The sequence below is a fragment of the Podarcis liolepis genome, assembly GCF_965112155.1.
Source record: "Podarcis liolepis genome assembly, chromosome: 6".
NCBI classification, from domain to species: domain Eukaryota; kingdom Metazoa; phylum Chordata; class Lepidosauria; order Squamata; family Lacertidae; genus Podarcis; species Podarcis liolepis.
In genome coordinates, this window is record NC_139559.1 from 58,046,746 (window position 1) to 58,074,151 (window position 27,406).

The following is a 27,406-nucleotide window of genomic DNA, read 5'->3' on the forward strand; positions in this document are numbered from 1 at the left end:
TGATTATGCTTTTGGCACAATGCCCTTCCAGAAAGGAAGGCTAGGAATTGTGTTCAGTGTTAGACCTACTCAGCAGCAGACCCAATGACATTAATGGGCAGAACTAACTTAGGTCTGTTCATTTCAATGGGTCTAGAACATAGTTGGATATAATCAAAGGCTGCAGCCTTAATTAGTGTATGCGCTACATGCTTGGTGTCTCAAAGTGATGCCACGGAGTGTGAAAGGTGACATAAGGTGATATGGAAGCTCTGTCTGTGGCAGTAGCAGCTGGTGGTGTGGGGCAGAGTCACCCTCCCAGTACTGGTGGCCCAGCAGTTTACAGAAATGGGGCTGGGGCTGGGGCTGGGACAAAGCTGGGCTGTGTACCAGATTGGTTCCGCCGGTGCATCTGTCCAGTGCCTTTGCCCTCATCCTGACCTGCCCCATCCAAGCAAGGTGTAGAAATGTCTGTATCGGGAAGGCTGCTCCCCGTGGCGCTCTGCTGCTCCGTCCCCATGTTTCTTCCTTTCTTATTTTTTTAATTGTTATCTAATCTGCTTTTATAAATGTCTGCCATGTGAGTTATGTCAATACGGAAAGCGGCAACTAATACGAAAAGCAGAATAAGAATGTGAAAAAAGGAAAGAACAGAGATATTTGCAGAGATATTTTTATTTTAACATTATATTGCAATCTGCCTCGAACATATGCAGATGGGAAGATGGGGGTTAAATGATGATGATAATAATAATAATAATTCATAATATTTGACCTGGGCTTCATAAAGTATTCATTCTGTCTCTATAGGCTCACCTGTATTTGACAGTGTCAAAGGCAGGATCCATAGCTCTGTGGTTAGACCACATGCTTGGCTTGCACAAGACTCTTAATCTCAGTCTTGGGTTCGAACCCCATTGCAGGGGGTTGGACTGGATGACCTTTGGGATCCCTTCCAGCTCTAGGAGTCTATGATTCTAAGATTACTAGGTTCAATCCACGGGTCTTTCAGCAAAGAGAAAATCAGCTAGCAGGAGTGGGCTACATATGTGCTTTGTTTTGTGTCACTGCAGGCCAGTGGTGGGTGGAGCCAGTCAGAAGTGGGCGGAGCCAGAGGCAAAGGTAGGTGGCTCAGTGGATGCCACTCTGACCCTTGTATAGCAGGCTGCATTCAGGCATGCAAAAGTCAGGGAACCCTACAGCCCGCCTCTGCATCCAGGCAACTGAGGCAAGCAAGAAACATTCTGGCAGTTCAAGGTCACATTCCAGCCAGGCAAAGACACTCTTTCAGCGAGAGGGGCTGTGCCCTAGTGAGGGCCCTGAGGTGGGGGATAGAGAGGTCTCTCAGCCTTTCTTTGTGTGCTATGTTCATTCTCGTTCTCTTGGGAACTTAAAGCTGTACTTCCTTGGGATGGAAGTACTATCGTACCCCGAAGAAACAAGAGTCTGGGGAGTGCTGTAGACATTTTTTTCCAGGTTTCCTTCAAAAAAGCTTTCCAAAGAGCATCTGTGCAATGCCACAACATGCCTATTGCTTCTCGAATTCCTTACATACACAACTGCTCCCCCTTATCCCCTTGAGACGCAGTCCTCCAATCGTGTTCATGCATAGAATATATACAGGACATTTTTCCTTCTGCAAGCTATGCAATGGAATGCGTTTGAGAAAAAGAAAGAAAAAAAAAACCCCCACGCGAAAGTAATCCTGTAATTTGACGCCAGGAAAAGCAAAACGGGGCAGCAACTTGATCTCCAGGGATGAGAGAAACTCCAATTAATGTTTAACGAGATAGGATGGTCCGATGGGATAATAGTGGCGTGATCCGGCACATCCACGCCCCAAAAAGATTTAGAGGAGCACATGGAAAGGCAAAGGGGAGGAGGGAAAGTCGAAGCGGCGAGAAAGAAGCGGGCGAGGGGGGTGTGCGTGCGCGCTGTGTGTGCAAGCGAGCTGTGGGATGCGATTCCCATTTGCTGATCCTTCGCCCGGTGCAACTGCCGCCGCGCCAAGGGCAGCTCGCGCCAGCAGCCCGCTGATTGCAGGGCCCGCCAGGTTCTAGGCTCCGCCCGCGCCGGGTTCTAGGCGTCGCGCTGCGCTCCAGAGCCGAGCCTTTCCGCGCGCGGCGGGTTCTTCTCGGTCTCTGCCGACTCCCGCGTTCTTCGCAAGCCGGGGACACGATGGGCGCTCCGCTGCTGCTGCTGCTGCTGTTCCTGCTGGGCGCGCTCTCTCCGGCTGCTGCCAACCTCGACGATCCGGACGAGGACGACGACCTGGTGGCGTCCTTCGCCTTCGAGGAGGAGAGCCAGGCCGACTTGGGGAAATACCGGAGCGCGTCCGCCGCTTTCCATCGGAGCAACAAGGTGACCATGATGGAGAGGAGGACCAGAGGGACTCGGAAGGCTCCGGCTCCGGCTGGTGCCCTTGCTTCTTCTCTCCCACTCGCCTTGGGGTGGCCTGGAGGGGGGCACCTCCGTCCTCCGAGGCTCGGGTTCTAGTTTGAGGACTCTGGTCGTTCCAGACAGGCGGGGTTTGGGGGGCAGCGAGAGCCCCTGGCTCCCGTGCAAAAGTAGCTTTACACGCTGCAATGGAGCTTATTGATTATTTCATAAAATGTATATATGCCTCTTGACTGCCGAAAAAACACATCGAAGAGATTCCCCCCCCCCCAAAAAAAGGCTTGGGACCTTAGGCTGCAGTTGCCCGGGAGTATAAGCTACAGCGAATTCCGTGGGACTTCTGAAGGGTTTGGCAATGTAAGGATTGCCCAAAGGACCCCATAGAGGCCCCGGGTTCGCATTGCACAGATGCTCGTTCCTTTGCTTGCGAGCGGTCAGCCCCTAAACCAGAGAGGATCTTGCCTGGCTCTGCCTTGCTCCCTCCCTCTGGACCACCCCCCCCCCGCGCCCCACCTGAAGCCGAGTGTGCATTATTGGGAAGCTTTGCGTGCCTGCTTCCAACCCCAGCATCTCCAGGCAGGACCCGGAATGGTTCCCTGCGTGAAAACCCTGGAGGGCCGCTGCCAGTCCGTGCCGGCAACGCTGAGTTAGAAGGGTCTGACTCAGTTTGAGGCGGCTTCTTAAATGGGCTGTGCTTTCTTGGGCGAGAAGGAAAATAATCTCTCTGCACATTGTCTTTGCATATGCCCCAGGCTGCTCTCCTCCTTATAGTCAGCTTCACTTGTTTCTGGGCAGGGCTCTGGCATTCAGAAACATTTCCATGGGAGGAACCTAGGTTTACTTGAAGCCCTGTTTCTGTGGCACTGCTTCCCCAACCCCTTCCCCTGTCTGGAAACTTGTTTTCCCCATTTGGAAGGATACTAATGCATGCTTTGGGATTTCTGCTGCCAAATTCAGACACCCGCGGTAGGTCAGGACCTGGGATGGGCTTATTATTAGCATCATCGTTCATGAAGCAAAGGCTGTTGTGGGAACAGGGACCCAATACCCCCCTCCCCTGTTATTTTGGATCTATTCTGTTTCCTTATGAAATCATTCCCCTGTCCTCTCTTTTTTGGGGAGGGGGGTGTTGTCTCTTGAAGAAGGGACATTTGAAATGTTAGGTTCAGGCAGCGGGAGGAAGAGGCTTTGTGAAGCATCCATTTTAGGAAATTTGGCCAGGCACCAGTCATATACTATTGTAACGTTGGGCATGCCTTAAAGGCTTCCAGGATATTTTGCAACGAATGCACACCTGTTGCATTTTGCCTTCACTCAGAACCTCCTCGTCTGCTGAAAGGTAGATCTGCCTATTAAGGTCTTGTGATCTCTGGTGACATGGCTTCTATTGGAACTATTCATTTTTAAAAATGCCTGCTTTGTCTTGCATGTGAGTTGAAAGATCTGGCATCCAGGGAGCGGTTGGGGAATGCAGGGGGTTGTTCTCCTGGCACTCTGCGTTGTATTGTCTTTCTTTTGTCTTTGGGGCACTTCTGAGCCTTGCCTCTTTTGATTGGATGCCTTTGTGCAGTCCACCTGCCTTGCAAGCTCCAGCCATGATAGAGAATATCTGCTGCCTTGGCTTGTGCTGTGCAGGGTGCACGGCTGACCTACCTCCTCTCAAGGGAGTGTCAGGAAGAGTCAAGGTGCTCTTGCAAATTCACTTCCCTGGCTTTTAGAGGTGGAGTCTGCCCAGCGATGAACCAGGTGGTATGGTCAATACTGGAAGCAGTGAGCAGTCAGCACCTGGATTTCTTAGATGTGTATGCAGCCCCCCCCCCCCAAAAAAAGGGTCACTGGATTTTGGTTTTGGCTTCTTTAAAAAAAAATCAGAACAGTGTAGGGGTGTGTGAAAAATGAAAAGAAAAAGGAACACAAATGGAGATTGCTAAAAGATGGGGGGCATCTATATGTGATCAACGCAGGAGATCTATAATTGGATCTCTCGGCATCTTAAGAAGCACTTATAGGTGGGGTGGGGAAATGATTTGGATCAGGATTTAGTGCTGAAAGACCGGTTTTTAAACATTTTCCCCAGTTTAAATTTCCTCTGCCCAACGCTGCTACAGAGACGAGAGAAAGCACATCCAGTAATGGTTTATGTCTTCCACGCTCCACAGCTAATAGCAGCTTCTGGGAGGTGGGGATTTTAAATCATGGAAACAGTGCAGAGAAGAAGCTCCCCGGCCCCAATTCACTCAGCATCCAACCCTGATCCAAATCGGAGGATGTGACTGCTTTTGAGCAAAGATGTTGGGAGGTCTGATTCTGGATCTCCCATGTCCCATTCATCTCAGCCCTGTGCGATTGACTAGAAGATGGGAGAATAATTTGCTGGATTCAGCAAGATTTGCTTCACAAAATTCCTGGTCCTTCCCCCTTTCTCATAGTTGCCTCTGATAACAGCTTCCTTCAAAGGGGCAGATTATACATGACATGGTGATGTGTGCAACAAATTCCAATTTTTTAAAAAAATAAAAAGCAGATTTTTAGTAGAGGTGTGTGAGCTTGTGTTTGCGCAATCCTTTCTTTGCTGATCAGTTTCCTCACTCAAAATCTCTCCCTGCTCCTGCTATTTCTTACACAAAGTTGTATACGTTTATATCCATATCTGTGGGTGGAATTGCTAGGAGAGAGAGATTTTGAACTGGAAAAACGACCAGCACATCTTTCCTTCACTTTCAAAACCACATCAATTCTCAGTTGTCGTTCACTACGCAAATAAAGATTGTGCTGCTTTATGTGTGTGCGCTTAACAAGGTGTTGTTTGCTTCTTAAAGTGGCTGTGTTGAGCCAAAAAATGTTAAGTCAGAGGAGTGGTTGAGTGGAATCTGTTTCCTTTCCAGTGAGGTGTTAAATACAGTGGTGCAGTAGTTACCGTATTTTTTGCACCATAACACTCACTTTTTTCCTCCTAAAAAGTAAGGGGAAATGTCTGAGCGTGTTATGGAGGGAATGCCTACGGGTGGCATGCCTATGGATTTTCCTCCTCTAGAAACTACGTCCGTGTTATGGTCGGGTGCATGTTATAGAGCGAAAAATACGGTAATTTTGAAATGCAGGCCCTCTTCGTGACAGCACACCCACATCTCTTCTGAGGCTGTAAAGCCAAAATGATTTTTGGATAAATGCAGGGACCCCTTTCCAAGTTTTGCTTAATTTGCAGCCTGATGGAGAATTCTGGTGGACCTCTAAAGCTTGCTCGCTATTTTGATTAGCCATAATAGAGGGTGGTTGGTTATCGGTGGTTGGTTATCTGGTCATTTTGTCTTTTAGAAAAGCTTTATTTGGTTGGCACGCAGAGGAGGCCACCCTCAGGGGGATGTCGCTGTCATTCCTGCTATGAAATCAGTGGCGCTTAGCTCCTTCTCTGCCACACCACTGGCTCATTTCATATGCATGTCAGAAGAAGTGAGCATGCAGAAGAGGCAGTGCCCAGTATGTGGGACTGGGAGCATAATCTCGCACTTTCTTAAGGGCACCAGAGCCCCACCCTGTGCTTGCGCCACCCCCCTAGTGGGGCACACGCTTCTGCAAATCACCTACCGACTCTCTACTTCTGTTTTGTCTAAACGCAGGACTTGTGGCGCCTGCCAGGGCAATACATTGTGGTGCTTAAGGAGGAAACCCACAAATCTCAGACGTCAAGGACCGCCAAGCGCCTGCAGGCCAGAGCAGCCAGGCATGGCTACTTGACGAAAATCCTGCATATCTTTGAGGACCTGTTCCAGGGCTTTCTCGTGAAGATGAGCAGCGACGTGCTGCACATGGTAAGTCCCTCTTTCTGCATCGGGGCTGGGGAACTCAGGGTCGCTCCAGATGTCAGCCCCAGTCAGCATGGTCTATGGGCGGGGACGAGGAGAGTTATAGTCCATCACGGTGCAATCAGAAATGTCCAGAGTGTGGAAGAAACTATTGTCAAAAGTATGCTTACAAGTTGGGAAAAGGCAGGCCCACCAGTCCTGTTGCCTCCTCTCATTTCCAAGTCAGTCTCCTATCTTCTCCTCCCAGTCCCTGACAGAGCCCAGCAGTATTTACAAGCACAATAGGTACTTATTTACGTTCAGATCTTGGCATGTCTCTCATCCAAGGCTCCCCTGGCTCTACAGTTTTATCAAATGCAGCATAAAATATACCTTGTGGGGTTCCACCAGTGGAATGGGTGCTCTTGGCTGCCCACAGCTCCAGTATCTGCTCCAGAGGGTTGGAGAGATTTGGAGAGGTCTGGTTCGCCAGAAGCAGCTTAGTGCTGGGCACATGACCCGGAAGCTGTACGCCGGCTCCCTCAGGCAATAAAGCGAGATGAGTGCCGAATCCCCAGAGTTGGTCACGACTGGACCTAATGGTCAGGGGTCCCTTTACCTTTACCTTTAGGGGAGCCATACTGGGGGAAGAGGAAGGGGAAAAGGGGAGGACCCATGCTGCAAGTAAAAGTCTCCGCCCGCGCCATGCCAAATGCCACCCAAACCCTGGGAAGGGAGGGTCTTGTAGGCCATCTAGTTGAAACCTCCCTGCTAAGGTTGGAGCAAGACTATCTTGTAAAAGATGGCTGTCTTTGAATATATTTTGTGCAATGCCATATCAACAACAAATATAGATATTTTAAAGAAATCTGGCTAGTAAAAGCAAGGCACCATCATCTCAACAGCTGTTAATATCTGTAAAGGGAAAAAAAAGGTTAAGAATTTGGCTTTTGAGGAACAGAATCTGCTGGGATCTTTTGCTTAGTTAAAACCAGCTGCATGTATACAGATGTTTCTTTTTCAAGTGAGATTTCTTTCAGTTTCAGACTCTTCTTTTGGTGCACTAAGCAGAATGCTTAAGTGAGCAGAAAGAAAAATTCCCAAAACACTTTGGGGGGCTAATACTTGTACATCTGTCTGCTTTTTGTTTCTGGTTTCTGTCGTCCCTACAGTTATTATTATTTTTTAATCATCTCTGTTGTATGAACTTTCACTAAGTCCCTATTCCCCATTGTGTGGGGCAATGATGTGGGTCTTCTGGCAATGTGCGACTGGCCGAAATCGACCAGGATCTACTGAGTGGTGTTTGAGTTGTTTTTAGTACACAAAACTGAGCAAGTACACCATGTGAATTCTACTTGTTGTATAAATATCTCAAATTGTTTTTCCCATAACCAGTAGTGGGAAGGCTGTGTGGTTGTGTTGCTCTCTTGTCTTCCTGGGGCTGCATATGGCCGCCGCTCATAGGCAGGAAGGGGGAACAAGGCCGCAGGAGCTCAACATGGCGCAGGGGCAGAAGGAGCAGCTTGGCTTTGCTCTGCTCCCACACCATACTGAACGCCTCCTTCTCTCAGTCAGTGGCAGCGAGGCACAGAGTTGTGAAAAGTGGGGGTCAATGTAGGCCGCCATCCCTGTGTAGCCTTAGCCGGTAGGCCAACTGTAGTTGAACTAAAATATATGATTGGGGTAAGAATAAATAAATCAGGGAAGTGCACTTTTAAGAGCTTTGCTTGAAAAATGTGCTTTAGTTGGAATGCTTGAAAGTAAGTTAAGACATCACAATTTGGCAGCATGCTCTTCCTTTATATTGTTTAAATCTTAAAGAGAAGAAAAATGAAAGATACTGGAGCTGGACCAGTTAACATTCCAATATTAGTACAGTAAACATCCAACTTAAACTTGTGGGCATTCAGCTTTATGTGTGTGGTAAAAAAATAAAGAAAAATTTAAAGGGAGGTGGTTCTGGGGAATATATGACCTTGGCAATTCCCCCCCCCCATTGAATGGGAGGGCATGACTCTTAATTTCAGGCTCATAGGTTTGAGCCTCACAGTGAGTGAAAGATTCCCTTCCAACTCTACAAGTCTGTGATTCTGTTTTCACTATATGTGACTTTGGCTTTCGGCTGTCTCCCTGGAACATAACACAACATAAGTTGTGGGCTTACTGTGTGGCCAAAGACCTGTGCACGCGCGCACACACACACGCGCGCGCATACACACTGATTCCCCCTTTGAAACTGAACAATTTTACTGGCATTGTACTCATTCCTTATGTTACTAATTGATTTTATGAAACAATGCATTTTTTAAAATGGATCTTTTTTTTCTGCAGAAAAATACTTAACTTGTTCACTGAATTTATTTCCTCCCCAAGGAGCCCCAGGGCTGCAGATAGACATACAATTTGAAAGCAAAGCAAAAACATTCTAAAGCAGTTTAAATATTCTAAAAAACAGTAACAAAAAACATCTAAAAGTTTTGGTTAAAAACGTTTGGTTAAAAAGCAGTTACAGTTAGAACATTCTTAAAGTAATTGCTTTACAGTTAAAAGCGTTCTTCCATCCAGTGATCACAGCGTTGCTGGGAATGATTTTGCCATCAAACGATGCTTCCCAATTTCCCCAATGACTGTAGTGTGGTGTTTTGGCTCAGAGTGCTGGGTTTGTTATGGTGATGTGAATACCAGTGTAATGTGTATGGGTTGCTCGTGCATAAGTTGCCGCCTCTCCAGGCTTTGTTGCCTTGCTAAACCTTTCAGTCTGGGCAGCCCTTCACTTCGTGGCTGCCTCAGTCGCTAGCAGAATCCGTCAGTGGGCGTTTCTTAAATCTTTTCCAACATAAAAGTTGTTTGACACCCAGTCTCCTCCTACTCTCTCTGCACGGAAGTCTTCTGCGCAGGGTGGGCGTGGGTAGTGGAGGACCCGTGCTCTCCCCGCTGGTGTCCGGTGAAGAGTCCTGGAGCCCTCTCGCCGATTCCCCCATCAGCCCCTCTATATACCTGGTGTTGCGCTGATTTGCTTCCCCATCTGCGGAGCTGCCTCTCTCCCTGCTGGGCCCTTCTCCAGCATCATTTGAGAGCCTTCCCTCCGCCTCTAGCTCCGATGCCAGTTCCCTGACAACCAGGTTCAGGTCCCTGCTCAGCCACAACGTTCTCTCGTTGGGCAGGAGTGCATGCTGTGTTGACTTTATGAGATTACGGCACGGCTAATGTTCTGACCTCCTTGGCAAGATACAAATAAGAAGCAGCTTTCCTGTTTGTCCCCATGGGAAGTGTTTGGGAGGTGTTTTGTGATGGTTTTCCCCCTTGCGTTCTGAGAAGGGCATATTTGCATGGACTCCTATGGCTTTTTACAGGACAACTGATAACCCAGTGGTCCTTTCCAAACATTTCATAATCTTACGATAAGGCAGGTGCCATTTGAGAAATCCAAAGTGATGCAAGACTCAGCAGAGGCAAATAGGTTTGCTTAATCACTTCCTAGCTGCTTACTATGCCAGATACGCTTCAGGCTGGTAGCTCTGTGAAAGTCGGCGAATCAGAGAACTTAAGAGCGTTGCAACGCTAAAGATGATGCCAGGTGTGCCGCTGCTTAGGGGAAATCATCCGATGCAGAATGCAAACACTCCTGGTTTGGGTTTTCTAAAACAACTCGTTGACACGGCTCTCTCTGCAGGGTTTTAGACATCCATGTGCAAGTTGCGACAGGTGCAGGGAAGAGCATCTCATGCCCTCTGTTTGGCTGTGCTTGCGGTCACAAAGGCTTGTCTGCACACGCATAAGGGAAGTGGAAGGGAAAATATTCAGGAGCGCTCACAGACGGATGTGTGCGCATGCATGCACATACCCAAAGAGAGAATGGGCGAGAGGATTAGAATTTGTGTGGGAGCATGAGAGAGATCGAGATTGTGTATGCGTGTTTGGTGTATGTTTGTGGGGGGCAGCGACCACAGAGTTAGCCTGCAGCAAGGAGATTCTCCCACAGTCCGTCAACGGTGTGCTTCCTGCATGCAGTAGATATTTACCAACAAAGGTCTCAAGCGCTGATTGCACACAGGAGAATTTATGACTTGCCGCTACAACAGTTTGAGCTGCTTTGAGAAAAAGAGGCTGGAAAGGCTCCCTAAATGGTGGCAAAGGGGAAATTAGCAAATATGAGCTAGATATCAGACGTTGGAAGGAATTTTGTCAGACATTGGAATTGCTATTAGAATTAGGAGTATGTCTTTTTCCATTTGTTAAGTACTCGCCGTAATGCTGAGTTCCATAATAGCTGCATAACTTGTAATGGTAATGACAAGAAAATTAAAAACAAAGCTATCAGAGATGATAAAATTATGAGAATTGCAGAGCTGGGACCCCCCAAGGTCATCTAGTTCCACCCCCTGCAATGCAGGAATCTTTTTGCCCAATGAAGGGAATGGACTCACAGAAAGAGTTACAGGAGCAAGTGATGTTGCTGGATGTCAGGCGTAGTTGAATACATATATGAAACAGAAGCCTGCACAATTTTGTAAGGAGGACATGTTGTGCATAGAGAAGAAGAGAAGTATTTGGTCTCTGTCCTGCCATCTTTCTGGGCCTGATGGGATTGCAGTCCAGCAACATCTGGAGGACCAGAGGTTCCCCAGTCCTTCTCTCAGCCCCTCCACCTTTCCTGCTGCACTCCTATCCTTACCACCACCAACCTTTTCATTTTCCTCTCTCATCCCTACCCTTGCCCTAAATCTCCAGCACCTTCCCACCCTGCTAGGTTTCCTCATTCCAGCATGTCTCTTCATCTTCCTCAGTACCAGCCAGACTGGCTTCTGATTCCTACAGGGAAGGAAGGCTCTGTTTGTGCTTCCGAATGAATATGGAACAAGGTTGGATGGGCAGGTCACCACACAAGGCAGGGCCTTCTCAGTGGTGACACCCCAGTTCTGTTGAGATCAATTTGAGCCGCACTCACGGCTCCTCCAGTTCACCTGTTAAGCATTCATCCTGATTTGCTTGCACAAGGTTTACACAGAGTTTAGATTGTATCCAGTCTTTATTGAGCGTTCGTCCTGATCTGTTTGAGCCACCATCTGCATGTTAATCCTCTGTTGACCTACTTTTCGGTGCATTTCCCGGTCACTTTTGAAACCAGTTTCTTTTTAAAAGTGGATTTGTTGCTCCAGGGCACTAATTGTATAAATCTGAATTTCCAGATGCTCTCTCATTGATGGGGAGGAGCTGCAGGGAGAAGAGGAAATTACACAAATGGCCTCTCTCCACATTCCATTAGATGATTTTGGACTCCACCTCCCCCTAGCCCCAGCCAACATGGCCACTGCTCAGGGTGATGGGAGTTGTAGTCCAGCAACATCTGAAGGCCCACAGATCCCCCATTCCTGTTATATGCTCTGTATACTTTTAGGAGAAGAGTAGGATGATGTCGATGATATTTCTTGCATGACTTGCACCGTTCTTCCCGTGTCGTCTTTTGTGCAGGCTTTGAGACTGCCGCATGTGGATTATATAGAAGAAGACTCCTATGTGTTTGCTCAGAGCATTCCCTGGAACCTGGGCCGGATTGTCCCTGTGCAAGACGGATCTACTGAATATAATCCTCCCAGTAGGTGATATTCCCATTCAACCATGTGTGCATGAGATGCCAAATATCTATGGAGTCAACAACAAAATCCTATGCAGAGGGATGGCACTACCTATCACTGATTGCTTGGTCTGCCACTATGTGGTTCACATCGGACTGCATTCCATGGGCGTGGGGCCACCACCAATAAGGCCCTGTTTCACATGCTTGCTGCCCTTACAGCCCTATTTGGGCCTGAGACCGTCACATGACAATAGCGAGACCAGCTCCGGATCCAGTGGATCTCAGGCTGGCTTAGTCCTGCCCCTCTTTTCCCCAGGAGAACTCCATCTGGGGGCTTTCTGCTGGCGAAGACTTGCCAGCTTGCCTCTCATCCCCATGCTTGGCAGCTGATGCAGGGCTGGGCTGAGCCAGTGGAGATAAGCAGAGGAACAGCCTTGCTGAATCCACCCACCCAACCCGGCTTGGTGTGAGGGTTGCTTTGAATTGCTCTGCATGTATTCTTTTTGCAACATAGTTTTTATTCATTTCCTTCTCTAAACATGATTGCATTGGGATACATCTTTGTTTACTTTAGAGCATATGACATGCAACAATTACATGAAATTTAAAATGGAAATAAAACAACCATAAGTACTCAGGTAAACGTTTCTGAATCTATTAACAAAGTTGTGTCAAAATGGAGACCTTCAGGTGACAAGCAACTAGTAAGTTTAATAAATGAATGAAATAAGTGTTTGTGCCAAAATGATTACAATTGTTGCAGATATGAAATTTTATATATAGTAAATTGCATTGATTGCTTTGATGGGTAAAAGGTATTTTGTATCAGTAACAATTAGAATTTATAGGAAGGGAGGAGGAAGCGGGGAAGGGGGAGAAATTAAAACATGTACTTCATTATACACATGTTTCTGATTAAAACATAAATTTAACAATAAGCAGAGTGGATTTTCTGAATATCACTTTTTGTTTTCTGCTAAAACCACTAGATGGTTAAATGCTGAGACCTCAAATAATTACTGGATAGGCTACTTCACTTTTTAAATAGCGAAGTAGACTGACTCACCCCCACCCCAATTTCCGCTTTCCGAAGATTGCAAATCTGGCCTTAACGACACAGAAACAGAGCAGCCAACTCACTTGTATTGCCTTTGATCACCAGAATAGAAGGGATAATCGTGTTAAGTCCAATCTTCCATTTCCTTGCCTGCCTGCTCCGTACAAGACAAAATTGGAGCAGCTCCCTTTATAAATTGCTTGCACAAGATAAACCTCATTGTATATTGGCATGCTGGGATGCTGCGTTGAGAGCAATGCCTTCACTGCCTCTTGGCGTCACTGACTGACTCTCTCCTCTTTTTAGACAGGGGCGACCTGGTTGAAGTTTATCTGCTGGACACTGGGGTCCAGAGCAACCACCGAGAGATCGAGGGCAGAGTGTTCATGACTGAATTTGAGAACGTCCCAGAAGAAGATGGCACTCGCTTCCACCGACAGGTACGCCAGCTCTGCTTCATGAGCGATGACGACTTTCTTGCCACCTTCCCCTTTTACCAGTGACGTTGCTAGAACCCTATGTTTATTATGATGGCTCAACCCTGAAACCTTTAGTCCTTGGAGGAGATTTGTGGGATTAAGCACCAGTTACGGTGTTTCTGTGGGAGCAGCATGTGTAATTCAATCTGTCAGTTTCTTCAGGCTCGCTTTTTCATTATGTTGAAAAGGGATGCTCGCAACTGTACCGCTGGGAAGTGGGTGAGTTCTTAACAGACACTCACCATGGTGGATGCTGAATGTGCTTCTGTGCATCCCAGTGAGATGCCATTTGTGGACAGACCTGACTGCAGCCAGATTCCCTCTGACCAAGATGTTGGATCCTAGTCTTCCCATTGGGTCACTTCCTCTCCTCCAGGGCGGGATGGCCTCTTAAGGTGGTTTCAGATATGTACATTGCATGGAGATTTCCAGACTGAATGGCACAATTGCGGTGGAAATCTGTGCACATGCTCAGTGCCATCTTAAGAGGCCTAAAGCCAGTGAGATAAGGTCCAGGGCAGCATTTTTCAAATAAAATTGAACCAAAATTTTCATACCAACTAATTTTTGCGCTGCAGTTTGACACCTGAGGCTGGGCTTTCATCCTGCCTCTGTGGGTTGAATTGAAGGGAAAGCCCACAGAAGGAGTCTGGTGGAAGCTGACTTTTCAACCCTGATGGCCTCCACCCCAGAAAAGCCACTCCTTTGGGTTGGGGTACCTTGTTGAATGGGGTGGAATGTGATGATGATGATGATAATATATTATTTATACCCCGCCCATCTGGCTAGGTTTCCCCAGCCACTCTGGACGGCTTCCAACAAAGTATTAAAATACAGTGGTCTGTTAAACATTAAAAGCTTTCCTAAACAGGGCTGCCTCCAGATGTTTTCTAAAAGTCTGGTAGTTATTCTTCTCTTTGACATCTGGTGGGAGGGCGTTCCACAGGGCGGGTGCCACTACCGAGAAGGCCCTCTGCCTGGTTCCCTGTAACTTGGCTTCTCGCAGTGAGGGAACAGCCAGAAGGCCCTCGGCGCTGGACCTCAGTGTCCGGGCAGAACGGTGGGGGTGGAGACGCTCCTTCAGGTGCAGTGGGCTCAGGAGGAAGGAGCCAGTCCTCGCAAATTGAGCAGAAGCACCTTACAGGAGCTACCTCCACCTGACCTCTGAGGATCCTCCCTTAGCCCTTTACACCAGAGGCTGCTCCATTCAGCAGGGTCCCCTTTCTCTAGGGAGAGGTTTTGGGGGAGGGGGAGGGGCTGTCAAAAGGTGGGCAGAGTGTGAAAGCCAGCTTCAGCCAGCCCCCTTCTTCAGGCTTCCCCCTTGAGCCAACCCCATGGATTATTCAGTCACAGTGAGGCTTTTGTTCAGGCATTATCAATCAACGTTTTTGTGCTTTGCTGAGTTATTGTCGCATCTGAAAGGCCCCATGTGCTCTTGTCATGCTTTAACCGTTTGTGTATGGCAGGGGAGGCCCTGTAACATTCATGACTTGCTTTTTAACGCGAGCTGTCATGCCGACAACATGTTCCCTTATTTTGTTGCTGAATTCCTCATAAAAACGTGTTACTGTGTTTGGCGGCACCACTGGGGTGGTGTTTTCTTGAAGCGGGAAGTGTCAGTTGAGCAAGTAGGCCAGAGGCAGTTCAGCTGCTTTTTATCTGTAATGACAATCACTCCTTATGTGAAGGATCAAGGGGCTTCCAGCCTCTCATATTTGCGGCACAACCTGGATCTGCTTAAAGCCCCTAATCTTTTTCTTGACCTCTGCAGCCCCCCCCCTCGATTTAGCATGTTAGTAATGGGGAGGGAGAGCAGTCAGTTCTTCACAAGATGAGGGGAAAGGGTTCAGTTGTTTTTGTCTAGCGAAGGGGTGAATAATGGGGCCGTTGGACAGCATAGAATTTCAAGATAGCTTTGAAAGGATGAAATTATGGCTCCAGTCATGCCTACCCTTTTACATTGGGAGCATCTATTCTTCTCTCCCTGCGCCTTCCAATAATGGTAGCATTTAATCAATTACTGTCCTGAATTATGTCTTCACGTCACCCCGACATTCTACCATTGCTCTTTTTCCAAATACAGTGGTACCTTGGGTTACATACGCTTCAGGTTACAGGCGCTTCAAGTTACAGACTCCGCTAACCCAGAAATAGTACCTCGGGTTAAGAAGTTTGCTTCAGGATGAGAACAGAAATTGCGCGGTGGCGGTGGGAGGCCCCATTAACTAAGGTGGTACCTCAGGTTAAGAACAGTTTCAGGTTAAGAACAGACCTCCAGAACGAATTAAGTTCTTAACCCGAGGTACCACTGTAGTTTTCAGTAAAAATTAATTTAGAATTCTGTAATATAATTCAGTACTTCACATTCTTTGGGTTCCTCTTTTTCCTCATGTCTGTTGAAGGCAACGGAACCACTTGGTTCTTTAGCCACGCAGAGGCCAAAGGGTGGTTTTAGACCCGAGGACGTGAAGGATTGCCATTCATGGTGTGCGCGAGGGGGCAGAAGCAGGTGATAAATGGCGAACTTTATGCTTTGTGGCAGGCCAGCAAGTGTGACAGCCACGGGACCCACATGGCTGGCGTTGTGAGTGGGAGGGATGCCGGCATCGCCAAAGGAGCCAGCGTGAGCAGCCTCCGAGTGCTCAACTGCCAGGGGAAGGGCACTGTGAGTGGCACTCTGATGGGTGAGTAAGCAGCAGCTGTTTGTCAAGGGGGAGCGGAACTCTGGAGTCCAATCTGTCAAATCTCAGCCAGACTTTGGATGTTGCTGATCCACCACTGCCTGGGGGAGGAGCCTGTTAGGTTGAATGGACTTAGATATTCAGTCCAGTTCTTATGAACTCAGCTCTCGCTTTGTTTGCCCCCCCCCCCGGTCAGGTTTAAAAACAAAAGGGGGAGAGAGAGAGAATGCGGTCAAAATCTAATTTATATTGAGAGACGGAGCTTATTTTGTGGTTTCATATTTGAGGACCCCAAAGGTGAAATACTTACGAATTTAGTGGAAGTATGTTGACCTCCACAGCCCACTTTAATGGTTGCATGGACCTGTCAGCTGGACTCTAGCCCAAGAAAGTTTTTGCCATAACAAATGTTTGTCTTTCAAGTCCCACAAAAGTCTTCTGGGGTTTTTTTGTTTTGTGCTATCAAGGGCTGACCCTTTTGTCCATTGCACTTGCATGGTTCCTAACTTTAAAACAAACAAGATGTTTTCTTCTCCTTCCTTTTCTGCATAGTAGGACAGATGTGTGTACAAAAATCTCCTTTCCCTCTTTCACATGTGCTCTACTGGTTTGTCTCCCCAGCTCAGAAACAGGGCAACGCACACACTGTGAAGAGTCGTGCCTTGTGCTCTCTCTTTTGAGCAAGACAGCTCAGCTGCCCATTTCCCTTTTTTCACATGACAGGATTGGAGTTCATTAAGAAGACCCTGGATATCCAGCCCTACAGCCCTCTGGTTGTCTTGCTTCCCTTGGCTGGTGGCTACAGCCACATCCTGAACATGGCCTGCCGCCTGATGGTCCGGATGGGGGTGGTGATAATCGCTGCAGCGGGCAACTACAAGGAAGATGCTTGCTTGTATTCACCGGCATCAGAACCAGAGGTACGTGAGAGGGTTAGCTTGCTCCCTTGTTCTAGGCCAGTAGTAAAGTAGCCCAGTAATTATTTGTGGTGGCCCAAGGAAGCTTCCAGATTATCTCATCACGGGCACATCTTTCACATGGTTGTAAACACAGCGCTCTTCCATTGAGACAGTTTGCCGCACGGACCTGCCACTCATCCACTGTGCGGTTGCCAAGTACTGACTGGTGCACACACCTGGGCTAGCCTACCTGCCATTTGATGGAATATTAGCACTCCAGGGCAAGGCATGGAAAGATGGGTGACTGCTGCCACCTGCATCCTCCAAACCAAGGACTGGGCAGCTTACGGATGGAGAAAGATTCAGTTGCTGCCCTAGAACATGCTGCGGATATCTTGGCCAAGCCACAGGTTCCTTTCTGCGACTACATTGACTCCAGATATAAAGTGGGGGAGGCTGGCACTTAGCCTTGTGGGTTGTGATTCTCAGAGCAGGGTCTATACCACAGCCCACTTATAGAGTTGGCTGAAGAGGAATGTTCAAATTAACTGGGATCTCTAGTGACATTTTGGGGGAAAGATGGTTTGGGGAGGAAAGTAGCCATTAAAAACACACACGCTAATATTTTCTGGAGTCTCTGGTCACATCCACACCATGCTCTCTCCCTATAGCACTATTATACCACTTGATGATAACAGTCGTGGAGAATCCTGAAAACTTGTTCAGGTGCTGGGAGTTGTAGCTCTGTGAGGTCAGCCCCCTTCACAAGCCACAGTTCTCAGGATTCTTTGGGGGAAGCCACAACTGTTGAAGCAGCGTAGGAATGCTCTAAACCAGAGGTCGGCAATCTAAGGCCCATGAGCTGCCACCGAACCAAGCCACCCACTCGCCAAGTCCCCATGCGCTGTGCTAAACCAGAGCAGCGCAGCGTGGGGACTCTTCCACGGCGCTGGAAATCACTTCTGGGCATGCCCAGACGCTGAAAATTGCTTCTGCACAGGCACGGTTTTCGGCGTCTGGGCATGCGCAGAAGCGATTTCCGGCACCGCGGACATGCACAGACGTGATTTCCGGCGTTGCGCTGCACCAGCCCAGCCCACGGAGGATCTCGCGGGAGTGATCCGGCCTATGCCCAGTAAGCCTGGCCACCCCTGCTCTAAACACCTGGGGTCTACAGGACCTCTTCCTGGTGTTTCTGGGTGTTTTCCCATCAACGTTGCACCCTGTGCTTGTGCTGTTTAAATATACACTAGAGTTTAAAGGTAGGTTTGACAGTGGAACTAATTACTCAGGCCAATTAGCAGTGGGATGTCTCTTGCAGAGGCCAGACAGTCCACCTGCTGGAGGTTTCCTGCATTTGATGGCTTCTGCCATCTAAGACCCTCTGTGCCTCTAGGAGTTTGCCTTTCTTCTTTGCTCCACGCCAGCCATGATTAGGTCTCGTGTTGTCATAGGTTATCACGGTGGGGGCCACCAATGTTCAGGACCAGCCTGCTTCCATGGGCTCCTTGGGGACCAACTTTGGCCGTTGTGTGGACCTTTTCGCCCCCGGAGACGATATCATTGGTGCCTCCAGCGACTGCACGACTTGCTTCACCTCGCAGAGCGGGACATCCCAAGCAGCTGCGCACGTGGCAGGTAAAGACCTTACGGCAGAATTTGTGTGACTGCTGCACGGCTCCCAGCAGGGTCGAACTCACGGAATCTCTCTGTGTCTCTGGTCACACCCACTCCAAACATTCAAAGCACATGGCTTCTCCCAAGGAGTCCTCTGTAGTTTGTCAAGGATGCTGGGAATTGTAGCTCTGTGTGAGAAGTGAACCGTGGTTCCTATAATTTTTTTTTGTGGGCGGGGGGAGCTGTGTGCTTTAAATGTGTGTTAAACGTGCTTCAAATGGCCCGGTGCAGATGTGACCTTTGAATTTGTCGTTTTGAGCCTCCCATTCTCAATGGTGAAAGGCAAATATTTTCTCCCGCCTCATTTTCTATATCTCATCAAGCAGTCAAAACCCGAACACAGAAGAGTGAATTAATGAAGGTTTTCCTCATAGTGGCCCCCATCACTCAGGACTGCATGCAATTACAGATATGCCTCCACTTCTGCAGCTTCATGATTCATCGATGGCTGTTTTCCATATAGATATCCCCCCCCCGCCGTCCCACATATTAAGCACATTCATGATGGCAGGAGGAGGATTGCACTAGCTAATAACAATAACAATAACAATAATAATAATTTATTTTTTATACCCCACCCTTCTGGCTGGGTTTCCCCAGCCACTCTGGGCGGCTTTCAACAAAATATTAAAATACAATAGTGCATCAAACATTAAAAGCTTCCCTAAACAGGGCTGCCTTCAGATGTCTTCTAAAAGTCTGGTAGTTGTTTTTCTCTTTGACATCTGGTGGGAGGGCGTTCCACAGGGCGGGTGCCACTCCCAAGAAGGCCCTCTGCCAGTGCCCTGGATGTAAATGCGCCCGCTGGATTCATCCCACATTTGGCAGTAGTGTGAAAGGGACCCTATGTACATAGGGTTTCTCCATGGGTCTAAGCCTAGTTTCAAGACTAAATCAGCCTTGGTTGACCTGATGGATTACCTTTATCATGAGATAGTGGGAGGGAAACCTTGTTTCTCATACTCAGTCTCTCAGCTGCCTTTGGAAAGGTTGGCCATGGTCTCCTCCTAGATGGACCGATTGGGGTGTGTGTGTGTGTTGGAGGCTCTATATTGCAGTGGTTCTGTTCTTACCTGTGTGTTCAAGCCTGGAAAGTAACATCAGGGGAAGTGCTTTTTGGCCTGGTCCTAATGCTATGGAGCTCAGTAGGGCGCCATTTTGTCCCCAATGCTATTTAACATCAATATGAGGCTGCTGGGAGTGCTCATTAGGGGTTTTGGAGCACACTGCCGCCAGTATGTTGACGACCCACAGCTCTGTTTCTTCATAACATCTAAAAATAGGAGGGGCTGTGCAAGACCTGGACTGGCGCCTCAATGCAATGGTGGACTTGATGAGGGCCGATGCACTGAATTTGAATCCTGGGAAGACAGGGTGGATAGGTGGTTCCATGTCTGGAAGATAGGGCCGTTGCCTGTTATGGTTGGGATTGCACTCTAAAGGAGCAGGTACACAGCTTGAGGGTTCTCCCAAGTATGTATTTGTCATTTCAAACCCGTTAGAGCACGGGTTCTGAAACTTAGGTCTCTGGCTGGTTTTGGACTACAGCTGCCATCATCCCTGGCCGCTGCTCCTACTAGCTAGGGTTGATGGGAGTTGTAGTCCAAAAACAGCCGGAGACCCAAGTTTCAGAAACCCTGCATTAGAGGATACATCTTTGTGTTATTACAGCCTCTGTAACGAGAGAGGAAAACCGGGATATAAATTTCCTAAATAATAAATAAGCAAGTGACCTCTGTGGTTATAGGTGTGCCTTTTACCGGCTTCATCCAGTACACAAGCTAACAGCTGTATCTGGATTGGGTCAGCCTAGCCACTGTAGTTCACGAATTGGTAATCTTGAGACTGTATTTCTGCAATATGCTGCATGTAGGACTGCCCTTGGGCCTAGTCCAGAAATTCCTGCTGGTGCAGAATGGAGGCAAATGGCCGACTGCATGTGACACCTCTGCTAAAACATCTGCATTGGCTACCCACATGCTTCCAGGCATGTTACAGAGAACCCTGACTGGACTCAGCTGGAAGCTGAGCATACCGTGTTGCTGGTCCCATCCTGTGGAACACTCCTCGAGCTGGTTAGGCTTTCAAATTTTGAAGACCTGTGCATCTGCTTAATTTTTGGGGTTATCAGCCAGTCATTTTCATGATTATTTTTAAAAGGGTTTTTAATGGTGTTTCATATTGCATGGTGGACATTTTGTTGTACATCGGCCTGATATTTTACGAGATGGGTGGCAGAATATAAATACTTTGATAAATAACAAGTAAGTAGCTGGGAAGCTGCCCTGTGGTCCATCAGATCCTCAGTGTCTGAAAGCTGTGGCCTTGGCAGGGCACATCTATGTGAAATGACAGCCTGACCTTTACGCCACAGAATATTTTCCCGGCGTGAGCACATGCGCATGCTCTCGCCCTCCCCCGCTCCTCAGGCTCATTTGGCAGCTTTGTGCGGCTGCAGCTGGGAATGCCAGCGTGTGTGTCATGGTCTGATAGTGACATGCCTCGTGGGCTGTTGGGCCGAAGGCTGAATGCATCGAAGAGTTAACTGCTGCCAACACATTTCCTTACTAAATGGTTCTGTGCATCCTGGAGGGTGCCTGTGGCGAGTGTAAAAACAGATATTTTTAAGAAATGAAATATGCAGCTTGAAGGGGAGGAAAGGAAAAGGCATTTACTTAACACAGAAATAACCCCTCCGATTAGGCTATACTGGAGGAAAGGAGTTCCAGATGGCTGAATAATTTGTATTCTGAATTATCGGCAGAAGTAAACACCCAAGAACAACAAAGCAATTTGCAGATTAAAAGGTGGTTCTTGCTGTTTGCTTTATCCTGACCAAGACCACCTGGGTGTGTGCACCATTCCGTTCCATGGAGAAACTGGCTGTTCCATCCATTGAAATGAATGGGAAAGCTCTTTAGAGTAAAGCAGTGCACCCATCAGAGAACCCCTCTGCCCACAGTGAATGTATGTGTTGGGCCAAGTATCTTCTGTGGGGCCTTTCTAAAAAAGCAGACATTTGCCTGTGTTTGCCTCTTGTTCTCTCTCTTTGGCAAGAGCATCAGACTCAGTTAAGTAGCCTGGATGTATAACAGACTACGGGGTACAATCCAGCCAAAGTTAAGCACTTTTATGTCTCATTGAGGTCAATGGGAGAGATTCAAGCACGTGCCCAGATGAATGGAAGAGCAACGTGAATTCCATCTAAACAGCTGCGCACACAGAGAGCCCAAACACTGAGCTGTTAATTTCACAGCACACAAACATAATTCTGTGATAACAGAAAACAGAAAAAGATAATCGCCCAATCTAGTTATACACACACACACGCAGCCGCTGTCAAATAATGCAGAGTAATATGCACGTTTCCATAGGAATTGCAGCCATGCTTCTGAACTCCAACCCTGACCTGTCCATCTCCGAGTTGAGGCAGAAGCTGATCCACTTCTCCAGAAAAAACCTCATCAATGAGGCTTGGTTTCCAGAAGACCAGAGGCTACTAACTCCAAACAGGGTAGCTGGGCTTCCCTCCAAACTGGTAGCAGGTGAGTGATCCTTATTCCCGTTGGCTTCATGCTTTAGTAGAAAAGCTTTGATAGGCCATGACAAGGGTCCATTTGACGTCCCCCTCCCCCCACCTTCCAAAATGCCACTTTTCCAGCTCAACTTTTGACTGGTTCCCAAGCACCTCCCTGAGATGGGTCTCATGAATGCGTGTGTGTTCTCCAGTTGGCTGGACCAGGGAAAGAGCTGCACTCTGTGGGGCACTGCTAGGCACCTCTAATGGCCACGAGCCACTTCCTTTCAGATGAGCAGCTGTACTGTCGTTCCGTGTGGTCTTCCCTCTCGGGGTCAACCAGCAAGTCGATAGCTGCCGCCCGCTGCAACAGCAACGAAGAAATGTTCAGCTGCTCAAGCTTATCGAAGAATGGCAAGCGGCGAGGCGAGCGCATGGAGGTGATGTTCTGTGGGGGGCAAGGCTACGTTTTGGAGTTGCTGTTTTACATGCAGACACAAGCTTTTCCGTGGGTTATGGAGGCTTGCTGGCACTTCCCTGTGTCTCACTGCTGTGCTTTCCAAATTCCAGGATTACGGAGGCAAGGAGGAGTGTGTGGCTCATAATCGATTTGGGGGCCAAGGCGTCTATGCCATTGCCAGGTGCTGCATTTGGCCCAAAGCCGACTGCCAGGTTCATGCCCCCTCACAGACTGCAGAGGGCACGGCACTGCAGAGTGTCAGCTGCACCAAGGACGGCCATGTATTGACAGGTATGTGACGACAGCTGTGATGGATGCAATCCATATTGTCGTGCCAAAGCATCTTTCCCACGGGGGCTCTGTGTTGCCAAGGAGGGTTCTGTGCAGGGAAGAGCACTCCCTTACTGGACCCAGACTAATGTGGCCAATAATGTGTTGTGGCACACTTGCAGATCTTATAGTTTGATGCAGCCACAGCCCCATCAGCATTACACTGTGTGGGTTGCGATGGGCTTTCCCACCTGCCATCTTGGGACCACTGTGCGACATTTGCAAGCAACTCTTTCTGAGCTTGCATAGTTTGCACAATTAATAACTACCAGTAATGAAAATGGAACAGTTTATAAGTACAGTCGTACCTTGGATCCTAAACGCCTTGGTACTTGGACATTTTGGCTCCCGAATGCTGCAAACCTGGAAGTGAGTGTTCCAGTTTGCGAACCTTCTTCGGAACCGGAACGTCCGACGGGGCTTCTGACTGGCTGCAGGAGCTTCCTTCAGCTAATCAAAAGCACCACTGAGGTTTCCGAACGTTTTGGAAGTTGAACTTCTGGAATGGATTCCATTCGACTTCCAAGGTACAACTGTATTTGCACTTGGGGAATTCTTCAAAGCTGGATAGAATTTATTTGGAAATTGACTAACACCTTTCTCTAAACTCACACAAGCAGAGTTTATTTATTTTAAAGCAGCAGGAAAGTCAAGTACTGGTCAAGGATCCTTAAAACAGCATGTAAACCTATTGCATTGTCATGGCAACATCCGCACACATTGCTTATGCATGCACAATGCCCATGAGCAGTACAGTGCATGCACACCCAAGTGGGCAAAACAGCTTGTGGAAACAGGCCTTGCAGTAGGTCTGAACAGACAAGGCTGTATCCCACACTACTGCTTGGTCTTTTCAAGGACAGCAAATTGGGTGATTTGGGTTCTTGCAAACGACAACATGTGGTAGGATGATGATGTGAATTGGAGTGGGTGGGGACAGACAAGCAGAATGTGATGCTGATGCAGAAACCTCTTCCATACCCCAGCTAATTTCTGACATGCAGTATAAACCAAAGCAAACAGAACAAACAAAAATGGAGATTCCCAATGTGAACATTCCAAATCAACTTGTACCCATGATTGCGTTCATCTACACACACCCGTGTCACTGAGCATATACCCTAATATGATCTAAACTGGCAGGTTGCAGCTCTCATTCTCTGGCTGGAGATTTCAGTGACAGCATCAGACCTGAACTGGGGACAGAAAGCCACCGTGACCAGTGTGTTGGCCAGGCAGGTGCAACCGTGCATGCTTCCTGCTGCCATGCGCCCAGCCTAGAGTGCAAGGTGCAGGAATACTCTTCTCTGGAGTACACAGCAAAGGTATGTGGGTGTTATTCCTTTAGGGCATGAGTCACCAACCATTGTGGGTCCATGGGCTCATTTGAAACCTGGAGAAGCATGCACCCCACAACTTACTCTGCTGGCTATGACAGACAGCTTCTTTCAAGCCTAACTTCAACCTCTGGCAGAGTTTAATCACTTTTGGGCCTCAAGTGGAGGCCACTTGCCATATGATTACTGGAATTTGCTCCATGCCCAAGCTGACTAAGAGACCACGAGACCCTTCTGCACAATGATCTTGTGGTCTTTTAGCTGCAAGTCCATTTCTTTGGGCAGGGATACTTGAACCAGGCGCAGTGGCAGCAGGGTTGTGGGATTCTTTGTATAAGAGGCTGCAAGGGAGAATGAATAGACTTATTTGGGGATGCCACCTTTGGGGCTGCCTTATCTAGAGGTTTTCATCTTTGTTGGTGTTGACTAACCTTGCCTTCTCCATCACAGGTGATGGTGACTTGCGATGATGGCTGGACTTTGACAGGATGCAGTGCCCAGTCCCATGGCCCCAACACACTTGGGGCATATTCTGTGGACAACACGTGCGTCGTCCTGAGCAGCCCAAGGGGCAAAGGAGCAGCAACTCTGGCCATCTGTTGCAGAAAGAGACTCTTGGAAGATAAGCATGGTTCCAATTATAAGTGACAGACCTGTTCCCACCCCACCCTTTACTATCTATCCCTGGAACTACTGTGTTAAGACCACACCCCCATAACATCACCCTAGTGAAGAAGATATTCTTCCAGGTGGGACTCTAGAAAGCATTTGGGGTGACCTTAGTAGAATGCTCCGAGTTTACCAGTTTGCCAATAGTACCACCATCTTCACTATGGGGAGATGGTTCTAGTGATGCCCTCTCAGTAATACCAATTGAGATGCATCCACAGAATGATGTTGACAGTAGGTTAGTCAATACTTCCCCTATCTGCCTTTTATATGTATGGCCAGCCACTTCCAGCCCTTTAGGATGTGTGACAGCATCGGCTCCTTCCAAGTTTCTTCTTGTCCCAAAACTGCAGGGTAGCCAACCATACTCCTTATTGATGTGAACCCCCAGAGTGGTTTCATGAAAACAGCATGGATTGGGCAGTGCTCTGGGCTCAAAGTGACATTAATGCACATACATGCATTCACTTAATGGGTTTGACTTCTATGATTTTTGAAGAACTGTTCAGTATTTCTTCAAAAGCTGGGGATAAAGAAGAAGAATGGGAGCTTTGGAGAGGACAACAGGTTTTTGTGGGACCTCAACCCCTTCATGATGTCTGAGGTGTAACCAGCAACTCCCCTTTTGCAGTAATTAGAAGCTTTTGAACTAAATGTTGAGTATCCCCCTTAAGACATTTAATCTGGTAGCTGAAGCAGGATTTTGGATGGATATAATCAACTCAGTAACTGATGAGAGCTTATGCAGTGGGGCTGCCCCTCCTCCATATGTGCCCTGTGGTGCCCCCAAATCTACTGCAGAGGGCTGAGGGAACTCTCAGGAGAGATATAGGGTGCGGGGCAGGGGGGAAGAAGGCCCCATTATGCAAACGGAAGCTGTTCCACTCGCGCAATAAGTTTCCTACGACTCCATGTCGTGCATTGTATGCTCAGCGTCTCCCCCTCAAAGGGGTCATTCCTTGTTTTAAAAAACCATTTACTATGTTAAGTAGCATTGTACCTATCAGACCAGTCTTGTTTTGTAAACGTTTTGTTTTCACCTTCTCTCCCCAGCAAACATGGTTAACAAGGTTACTTGTCCAAGACAGAGTAGGAAAATAAGGTTAGTCCAGAAGACCCTCTCCTGGGATTCTTAAGCCATAACCTTTTACAGGAGGGAAGGGGAGCCTGTGGTCCTCCAGTTGTTGCTGGACCTACAACCCCCATCTTTCCTGACCACTGGCCATGCAACTGGGGAGTCTTGGGAGGTCCACAGGTCCCCCACCCCTGCCTAAGCACAGAGAAAAAGTTCCAGTGCCTAAAAATTCTCTCCTGTGTTAAGGCTGAGAGATCTCAGTATCTTGCTGTGGTTTAGCAAAGATGGGGGGAGTCGTCATGCCCATGGAGGGGCAGCATTCAGCTCATACAAACACACCCCTGCATTCCGTCAATATTTCAAGTTCTAAAGTGCCTTACGGACCCCATTTGCAATAATTAACAGAGAGCCTTGCAAATTTAAAACCCTCCTCCCTGAAAACAGGGAGTGGTCAGGATGACTTCTGATGCTGCCTTCTAACCTAGAAATACCCCATCTACAAGGACTGTTTACTGTGATCCCATGTTAAGGCGGCCATATTTAATTGGCCACTGTTGCCCCTACCTGTAATTGCGGAAGGCACTGCAAAAGTCATCAGCCGAGGTAGAGGGAACAGTTCAGATTTCATTGTTGGCCTACAAGAATACCACTGAGTTGTTGAAGAATAGATAAAAGTACCCAAAGCACTTAAGATTCAGGAGACCATGAACTATTATTGGCCATAAACCACACATGAGATACTGTGAAGTCAAGCACACTGTCAGCAATTTAGGCCAAATAGTTTGGTTTACTGATAAAGCACTTGGTAGCTACAATTTAATTTTTTGTTTTAAGCAGGCACAAGTCCTTCCCTCCTTTGGGTTTTTAGTCAAGTTTCCCAACTGCTTACATAATCAAAACTTTATCTGTTGATGTATATTGAAATAGTATGTTAAAAATACTCTGACAGACCAATCCTTCCCTGTTTTCTCAGAAGTGAGGTTTACTTTCCAGGTAAGTCTGCATAGGGCTGCAGTCTAAACAGCTTTTTCATAAGTAATGTAGACAGCATGTTATACTTTGTAAGTGTTTTTGAACTAACACACATATTAACTACTGTAATTGATAGGTGCTTAATGTAAAGAAAAGCTTTCCTCGTGCTGTGGGTTTTACATTTTTATCTGGAAACTATTTATTCTGTTTTATATAAAACATTTTATAATGTCATCTTTTTTTGGAATAAAGTTTCATATGAATTTTCTTGGGAACGCATAACTGTGTAGCCTCCGCTTAAGCAGAATATTAACTACAGGTAACACAACTTACGCACATTTAACTTGTGTGCATTCAGCTTGGCTTTTTTAAAAAAACAAAAACAAAAACCTGGCAGTCCTGCCAACCACTTGCACCCAATGTGTTTTGACTAGATGCATTATTTTTGTTAGTTAGACAGCTACCTGACATGACAAAGGTACAGATTTCTGCTAGTCTTCAGTGGAAATCTGAA

The 27,406-nt window shown here is 47.6% G+C and overlaps 1 protein-coding gene across 1 annotated transcript; it reads left to right on the forward strand.

The window, feature by feature from the left end:
* The first annotated feature begins 744 nt into the window (after positions 1–744).
* PCSK9 (proprotein convertase subtilisin/kexin type 9) lies at positions 745–27,168 on the forward strand. The gene is made up of 12 exons (XM_083510294.1): positions 745–2,340; positions 5,994–6,185; positions 11,634–11,757; positions 13,103–13,236; positions 15,818–15,959; positions 16,680–16,876; positions 18,310–18,493; positions 21,907–22,077; positions 22,341–22,489; positions 22,620–22,800; positions 23,983–24,164; positions 24,627–27,168. Exons 1-12 carry the CDS (start codon positions 2,158–2,160, stop codon positions 24,822–24,824), a joined length of 2,037 nt encoding a protein of 678 aa, XP_083366420.1. The 5' UTR covers positions 745–2,157; the 3' UTR covers positions 24,825–27,168.
* The last annotated feature ends 238 nt before the right edge of the window (positions 27,169–27,406 follow it).